At 41.4% G+C, this 9,325-nt stretch overlaps 1 protein-coding gene across 1 annotated transcript; it reads left to right on the plus strand.

Moving 5' to 3' along the window:
- The first annotated feature begins 198 nt into the window (after positions 1–198).
- dlat (dihydrolipoamide S-acetyltransferase (E2 component of pyruvate dehydrogenase complex)) lies at positions 199–8,486 on the plus strand. Its single transcript, XM_034140144.1, is given in 15 exon segments — positions 199–441; positions 1,576–1,677; positions 1,764–1,888; positions 2,687–2,837; positions 4,039–4,165; positions 4,321–4,502; positions 4,637–4,677; positions 4,679–4,776; positions 4,898–4,965; positions 5,393–5,521; positions 5,775–5,882; positions 5,970–6,088; positions 6,966–7,128; positions 7,211–7,347; positions 7,439–8,486. Coding segments are annotated over 15 exon segments (1,923 nt in total). The 3' UTR covers positions 7,569–8,486.
- Positions 8,487–9,325: the final 839 nt, after the last annotated feature.

Here is a 9,325-nt window from a genome sequence, read left to right on the forward strand (position 1 = left end):
CTCCAAGCTACGGCAGGACAAGGAGTGGAGCCGTAAAGCGTTGTGTTTGGACGGTTTGGACTGGAGGAGGTCATTAGAAAGTGAGGAGTAGCTAAAACCGGTCCGGTCCTCCAGGCAGAGCAACACTACTCCATCTGATGTTGGTTTAAGATAAATACATTATTCAACAGCTCTGTATAGTGTTTCAATCTCTGCGAAATGCTTCGTCTGATCTTGCGGCTCAGGCCGTCCTCCGGGCTCCGGTGTCCCCGTGCCCTCCCGGCCGGGCCTGCTGCGCTCAGCTCCCGCTCGGTGCCCGGGACCGGAGCTCTGAGGCGGCTGCATTGTGGGTCCCGGACCGTGTGCTGGAGCTCCGGCCTGAGCAACAGGGCGGCTCTGCTGCGGTGTCCCGGGCTGAGCTGTCAGAGTGTGCGGTTCTACTGCCTGCCGCCGCACCAGAAGGTAACGTTGACGACTGTCAGGTTGCTATAGCACCAACTGTTACAGCTAGCATGACCTCCCGAGCTAGCTTGAGATGACAGCGCTGTGGAGAGCTCACTCACTCTGTCACTGCTGTAAAGGTTACACCCAGCAGCTGCACGAGTTTTAAACTGCACTTCTACAAAAACAGCGTTTCTTAGCTTTACCAAAACGCATTTAGCAGGCCAGTAGGTAGGTGACACCACTGGAGGTTGGAACATAGGCATCTGAGTCCTGACATGTTTTCATGAAATGACATTCAGACTTGAGTTACAAAGTGTCCCCATATGCCAGCTAAAATGGAGTTTAGATTATTATGATCAAACTGCTGATTGTTTTCCTCTCAGTTTGATTGATTCTGCTTGTTATTGTTTATATGCATCTGATCTAGTTTTGTAAAGCACTATGGGTTGTGTCTTTGCTTGGTGGTATAAGCATTTACAGTAATTGTTGTTGTTGTTTTTGTATTGTTGTTATTGTTATAAGTACGTTATTGTGGGCCAGTGGAGATGTTAATGTTAATATTGCTGTGTGTGGCCACCATTGGGGGTCCCAGTCCATACACATTGGAAAAGATTGCCAAAATAAATGTAAACAAACAAAAAACATGCATGTATTCCAGACTCATCAGTTTTAGAAAATGTGACCTAAATACAGATTTGGCTTCAATTGTCATCCGGTTGCACACCAGCAAAAAAAAGAACAGAACATAACTTAAATTAAATGTATTTTTTTATGTATGTATGTTTCCTTTTTAAGTCATGATGTAGCTGCATTTCCACCAGGGGTATGCTGACAATTTACATACCACAATAACACTTATTTTCAGCAGGTTTTCAGTATGTAGTGTGGTCTCTGGGAAAGTCAGTATTGGTCATGAAAAACACCTTTTGAGTTTGCTGTTGATGCACACATTAATCGAATGAACACATATCAATGTCATTCTCTTTAGGACCCCCCACTGCCACTTCTCATTGCTATCAGATCAGATGTTAGGGGACCACTTTGAAATGCAGCTGTATGTTACAACACCTAGGACCTGGCTGTCTGTGTTTTGATGTCTCATGATTCCTTTATTCTTGATTTCTTATTGCTGAATTTTTTTTGGTTCACTAGGTGGAGCTCCCTGCACTGTCCCCCACCATGCAGACAGGAACCATTGCTCGCTGGGAGAAGAAGGAAGGAGAAAAAATCGGCGAGGGCGAACTCTTAGCTGAGGTATGGAGCTGTGTGTTTGTTATTATATTATTGAAGGAAATTAATATATCACTATACACTTTATAACATGTGTCCTATCTTTGTAGGTGGAGACTGACAAGGCCACTGTAGGGTTTGAGATGATGGAGGAGTGCTACCTGGCAAAGATCCTGGTGGCTGAAGGGACCAGAGATGTCGGCATTGGAGCTGTAATCTGCATCACAGTCGACAGGTACGTTTATATCATCATGTAAAAAAAAAGGTCTTATTCTAATTAGTCTGCAATTGTGCGGTCAATAATGTTGAGTTTTAGTTTAGTTTATTTGTTTATAGACAGTGGACAGTCCCCATTGATCAACTGTCACAAAAAACAGTAAATGGGGCAGCTTTAGCCAACATTGCTAATTTCCAGCTGTTATAATAGACTCCCTTAAAATCACAATATATAATGTGAAACCATAGGATTCACAACTCTTTCTCAGACGCTGGAAATCTTTTTTTACTCTTTGTTGCTTTTACTTTAGTCGGGCCGGACCAGTGCTGTGAAAATAGATCTGGCTCCACCTTTCCATTCTGCTCTAGGGGAAAACAAGCTCTGGCTTGTTAGTGTTTCTTTAAAGCAATCTCAACTGTCTTGGGCTGCAGCGATGAAAATAGCTCCAAAATAGGGATATATTTATAGTGATCATTTTATACTGACCCGAAATGGTATAGCTGTATCATTGACCCTGGGCTTGATATATTCACTTTATAAACTGAAATTATATTATTAGACACTGGAAGTTTTGACCAAGTTGTTGCTGCACTAAAACGCGTTACAGATTCTTTACCAAGTGTATTTATGATTTTAATACTAATAGTCTAAATGTATTTATCGATATTTTGTTTTCATAGTTAGTAAAGCAATTTTTAGATCAATTCTAATAAATGCATCACCACAACACATGCAATGTATGGCCTTTAAGTTTAGATGTAGTAATGCTTTGGGTAAATATATGTCTAATATTGGTGTGTATATTTTCCGCTGCAGCCCTGAACTCGTCGCAGCTTTTAAGGATGTTACCCTGGAGTCTCTTCAAGCAGCCGGAGCCAGCCCTTCACCGGTCGCCTCCTCCTCTCCTCCTCCTGCTGCTGGTGCTGCTCCTGCCGCCCCGGGCAGCTCCTACCCCACACACATGAAGGTAGGTCTGCTCAACAGCTCAGTCAGGTGTGGAGGGTGTTTACAGTCACAGTGTACTGTACGTTCATCAGGGTCATTCAGTGTGGATGTGGCGGGATCATCGTGTGTCTACTGCATGTTGGAGCAGCGCAGTAGGGTGGAGTTATTTGGGCTGAAATTAAATAACCACTATCAGAATCAGAATACCTTTATTAGTCCCACAGAGGGGACATTTACATTGTTACAGCAGAAAAGAGCCAAAGACAGCTTAATGTTACCTTAGTAGCATGCATAAAAAAAAATATTAACGATAAAAAAAATAAAGAATATAAAATAAAGATTAAAAAAGTTACACAATTTACAAAAAAACACATCCTGTAACAGTTCTGAGGATTTAGCAGCCAGGTATATATTGCACTGTTATTAACAGCATATATATATATTGCACATAGTTGGTGGTTAACAACAAGGAGTGTTATAGTCTGTGTTGTTGTGTGTTTGGGGGTCTACTAGGGGCTGTGCTGGTTATATAGTCTGACCGCTATTTCTACTATCCTGAGATAAACATGCTTTAAGCAACACATACCCATTTAGATTTTTTAAGTTAGACGAAAAAGGATGCCATCAGAATAATATGAAATATGTTACATTCAAATGCAAATGTATACATAGTAGCTTACCTTTGAAACCAGATGGACCTGCTTGTAGATTTAGTCAGTTTTAAGGAAAATAAAGAGACCACATGTTTTTCTTACTCAAGTAATGGTCTCAAGGTTTTTTCTTTTGATACACAACATGACCTTCAACCAGAGAGTTCCAATACTTATATTATACAAAACTGTTTTAGGTTGTTTTTTCTTGGTCAATGTGAGTAGCTATACAATGTGTGAGCCGGTGATGTTAACAGCAGCAAGACATATTTACAATGAGAAAAAGGTAGAAATATTTACAGATATTTTGTGTTTTCCTGCTGCACTTGATGTGTCTACCCGTGGTCTCCCATGTTGACATCATAGTGTCAAGGGTACCATTGTTCATGAGAATAAAAACAACGTTTTATCTCTTGAACACAATAGTATGTTTGGCTGAGAGTTCTCAGGAACTTGAGAACAGCTTTAACTTATTTAGAGGCAGCTTTTAACAATTGACCAAATCCACACGTGACCTGGGAATGTTGCAGTTATATGTATTTCTCCTGTTGCTCACACTCCTGTGTGTTACAGGTCACACTTCCTGCCCTCTCTCCCACCATGACGGTGGGAACAGTGCAGCGCTGGGAGAAGAAAGTGGGAGAGAAGCTGAGTGAAGGAGATCTGCTGGCTGAGATCGAGACTGACAAGGCGACCATCGGTAAAACCAAACTATGTTATTTGTATTCTGTGATGTGGGTGTCCCATATCAGGAACTATCATTGTTACACCATTTATGTTATCCTGTAGTACAGCCTGACAGGCAGAGCTCACCTTGCTCAACATGTCTGTGTGTGTGTGTGTGTGTGTGTGTAGGCTTCGAGGTGCAGGAGGAGGGATATTTGGCTAAAATCATGGTGCCAGAGGGAACCCGGGACGTTCCCCTTGGGGTGCCGCTCTGCATCATTGTGGAGAGAGAAAGTGATATCGCTGCCTTCAAGGATTATGTAGAGACCGGAGTGACGGATGTTGCCGCTCCACCTCCAGCTCCAGCACCGGTGAGACTCAGCTCTAACTTTCAAATATAAGCAAAACGTTTACACAAAAACAACCTGAGAGTGTCCTTTATTTAGATGAATAGAAGTTGTACAGGTATGATTGAGATGTTTGAGCGGTAATGTTTCTGTTCCAGGCTGCAGCTCCAGCAGCTCCCAGTCCTGCTCCAGCCGCCGCTGCCCCCCCCCGCAGCCCCGAGGAAGGGTCGTGTGTTCGCCAGCCCGCTCGCCAAGAAGCTCGCCGCTGACAAAGGGATTGATCTGGCACAGGTCAGCGGTAAGTAAAAACATGCAGGTAGTTTCTCAGATCTGTATTGGTAGAGCGTTACGTATTTAAATACAAAGCTAGAGAGAGCAATGGTAACATCTTGTATATACTGTACACTGTTTCTGTTCAGGCTCCGGTCCTGACGGGCGCATCACCAGGAAAGATATCGACAGCTTTGTTCCACCAAAGGCAGCACCTGTGAGTAAAAGCAATGCACATTTAATCCTTTGTTATTATATGTAACAACTTACATTTCCAAAGTTGGATTTTTTTAGGGATTTCAATTTAAGAATGTTTGCAAAATTGTGCTGAATTTATTTGGTGTTAAGATTGTTTGAAATTAGGAATTCAACAATCGTGAGGAATTTATAAAAAGACATTTCCGCTTACTTCAGACGTATCAAAGGTTTTAATTTCATTTGGCATATGTGTTTTTTTGTGTACAGATTGTTACATTATAATTAGCTTAGAAGGTGTTGGTGTTCAAGGCATCAATGCTGGCTAATTAATCATATTTATATATTTGACTGTACTTTGAACCCTCTCAAAGTGTTGGTACCGTATGTTTCTCAAGGTTTTGATGTAATTTAGTTTTAAATGCAAGTTAAAACCCTCCCGTTGGCAGGCTGTAGCTGCGGCCCCCGCTCCAGCTGCTCCAGCTGCTCCTGCTGCTGCTGCTGCTGCTGCTCCTGCTGCGCCTCCTGCTGCTGCAGCTGGGACCTTCACAGACGTCCCCATCAGCAACATCCGCAAGGTGAGGGGCTCTTGGTGTTCCCCTGTGTTCCATGAGGACTTCCTCTTCTTCCCGAAGTCATGTGAAGTCAACCAAAAGATTAATTTATCAACAGAAAAAACAATCGATTAATTCTATAAAATAAACTGCAGATGAAGGGATATAATGTCAGTGAGCGTTAGTAACAGCTACAGACAGACACTTGTATGTTTATAAACACAGGTTCAACTGATGAGGATCAAAGCTGAAGTTCATATGTCTGTCTCTCCTGCAGGTCATCGCTCAGAGGTTGATGCAGTCCAAACAAACCATCCCCCATTATTATCTGTCTGTAGACGTCAACATGGACCAAGTGATCGAGCTTCGGCAAGAACTCAATGCTGTGAGTTTGGATAGCTGTTTGACAAAATGACTGAAATAAATATGACGTGTTTCCTGTGTCGCTTAAACAACCTGGCTTTCTCTGCAGGAGGTGAAAGCGCAGAATATCAAGCTCAGTGTGAACGACTTCATCATCAAAGCCAGCGCTCTGGCCTGCCTCAAGGTTCCTGAGTGCAACTCCTCCTGGTTGGACACGGTCATCAGGCAGTGAGTAAACACAAACAACACATGTATCCACACACAAGATATACAGGGAACAGACAATATGTTATGTATGTATATGTCTCTTTGGCTTTCAGCTAGAACATGGTCATAGTACACAAACTTGCCAACCATACTTGTTGCAATGTAACTAACAGATTACAGCTTTTCATACTCTTCCTGTTCAGTAAATGTGTCTGAGATATTGAAGGACTAATTGTATTAAGATGAAATTGTATTGAAAATCTACAAAAAGATAAAAACATGGCTCTTGGAATATTTTGTGAAAAGTTGGGTTTTCACTTGTAGTGGAGTATTTTTCACAGTGTGTACTTCTACTAAAGTAAAGGATATGAATACTTTTTCTACCACTGACGTGTGATTCTAATGCTTTTGTACTTTCATTTAAGTAACGTTTTGAAAAAGAGTAAAGGAATATTCTTACATTATACTCCTACTTTCAAGTCAACGGTCTGAATATTTCTTCTACCGCTGCCAACCATAAATCAGCTAAAGTCTTCAGATCTTGTCAACCTATCTTCTTCATATATTCTCAGGTATAAGAACATCAACATCTCAATTGTAATTCTTGCACTAATATCCTTAAGCACTTATGGTTCAAGTGACTTTAAACTCATTGTTGACATGTAACATATATGTAGGTCATATAAAGAAAGTGATAAACACACCACCAGTAAAAAGAAGACTATTAGCATTTTTTGATTATAATAAAACTCCTACCCTGTTATATATTAGTATCTTAAAGAGTAGTTGACCTATCGTACCAGCAGGGGGCGCTCACTTTCCTTCAACTCCTCTCAGTTTAGACGTAGACCACATTTCTCGGCTGTCAGCAGTATTGACTTATTTCAAATGTTTCCAGGAACCATGTGGTGGACGTGAGTGTAGCAGTGAGCACAGCCAACGGTCTCATCACGCCCATCGTGTTCAACGCTCACACCAAAGGGCTCGTAGGCATCCACTCCGACGTGTCTGCGCTCGCTGCCAAAGCCAGGGACGGAAAACTGCAGCCACACGAGTTCCAGGTACAAAGATTAGACCCATTCTGTTAGCAGATCAGTTTCGGTGCCGATTTCAGTCTTCTTCATGTGTGTTTTGTTCCCCCAGGGAGGTACCTTCACGATCTCTAATTTAGGGATGTTTGGCGTCAAGAACTTCTCTGCCATCATCAACCCCCCTCAGTCCTGTATCCTGGCCGTCGGGGGCTCAGAGAAACGGCTGATGCCTGCTGATAATGAGAAAGGGTCAGTATCATGACTGCCATACAACAAAAGCTTTTCACATACTGCATTTTTTAAAGTTTGAACCTGATGCAGCGTGTGTTTGTCTTCACAGGTTTGACGTGGCCAGCATGATGTCGGTGACGCTGAGCTGCGACCACCGGGTGGTGGACGGCGCCGTCGGGGCGCAGTGGCTCGCGGAGTTCCGCAAGTTCCTGGAGAAACCGGTCACCATGCTGTTGTGATTGGACTGTACTGCCGCTAAACTGCAACAACAGGCAGAGCCTCTCACTGAAGTGATCTGATTGGTCTGAACTGGTCTGTTTCCTCCTGTGATTGGCCGGCCTGCCAACAGGTCACTCCCAGTTAACCTAAAGGGGAAGAAACAGAACTCACTCCGTTTACCTGTCTGTCTTTCTGTCTGTCTGTCTGTCTTTCGGTCTTCCTCTCCCCTCGCTCTGTCTCACTCACATGTATTTATTGAGGCCCTGTCTCACGAGAGACCAGAATTAGGTATCATTTATCCTAGAATAGAGACTGGTCCAATGTCACTAAAACATTGTATATGTTTTACAAGGGGAAGTGTTACAAGTCCAACCAGCGAGAATATTTATCCCCAAAAAATTACGATTGTGTGTGTTTGTGATTTGTGTGTGTTTGTGTTTCACGCTTTTATTTTTATTTGATTTGAATGTCATAAAGACAACAGGAAGTGCAGCAAGCTGTCGGTAACAGTCATTTTAAAAAAGGATGGGAATTTTGGAAGATGGAGCTAAAAGGCGGTTAAATTTGAGACGCACTAAGTCCAGATCTACACACACACACACACACACACACAAATACACAAATACACACACGCACACAATTGAAACGTTTGGTGTGTTTTCTGTGGGTTGATGCTACAGTGTATATTCTTCACTGTGAAAAGAACACAGTGCTGTATATATAAACAAGCTCTAAGTGAATATCTGTACAGTCCTGAATGATGACCCTCTTCAAAGAAAACTTGACGGTTTTGCCAATTTTTATTCAGTGGGGATGTTTTATGTTTTATTTGTAAGTCTCAGAATAAAACCCTTACCATTGATATATATTCTGTATTTCACTGCTGGAACGCACAAAGCTGGGGCTGGATGTCATTTGAATAAATTCGGAGAAGTACATCTTGTGATCTTTAGTTTGTTTTTTTTATAATTGGACTATTATAAGAGCTCAAATGAATGCAGAAACAGTGTGATCAGTCACCAAACAAGATATTGGAATAAAATTAATATATATTTCAAATTAAAATCCAAAACACACCTGACCTGCCACCCCTTTTTGATGGGGGCTGCAAATCAAATGGATTAGGGGTCCCACTTTTTCATTCCCTATATCGATACCTGGTTTTTGGGTGTCGGGCAATACAGAGTATGACCCATTCCCAAAAATAAAGAGCTGTGTGCCTCACTGTGGGGAAGAGACCTGTGGTTGATCTCTGTGTAAAGTAACTTTAGGTTTGACTTAAAAATTGCTTTCCTTACTTTGTTAAACAAAACGTCTAAATAAATACATTGAGGTACATTTACTGAATTGCAATGAATGATTTAAATAAAAAATCATACATTAGCAACTTTGTAAAAACAATCTTAAAACAGTATAAAGAGTAAATTCCAGAATATTATGTACATAGAATATTAACAGTTAATTGAATATATCGGTCCATTTGTCGCAATACCCGTTCCTGCTGTTTTAGTGATCACTCCGCCATTTTAACATGCCAATTACTTTTATCAAAATAAATGTAAATGTACTGAATTTCAATGAATTATTAAAATTAAAAAAAACATACACTTGCAACTTAGTATAAAGAGTAAATTACAGAATATTATGTAATTAGAATAACAGTCATTTGAATATATCGGCCCGGTTGTCGCGATACCCTTTCCTGCCGTTTGAGTCATCACCATTTTAACATGCCACAGATTATCATTTAAATAATTGTATCAGAAAGGTAATGCCA

The sequence above is a fragment of the Trematomus bernacchii genome, unplaced genomic scaffold (genome assembly GCF_902827165.1).
Source record: "Trematomus bernacchii unplaced genomic scaffold, fTreBer1.1, whole genome shotgun sequence".
In the NCBI taxonomy this organism is placed as follows: Eukaryota; Metazoa; Chordata; class Actinopteri; order Perciformes; family Nototheniidae; genus Trematomus; species Trematomus bernacchii.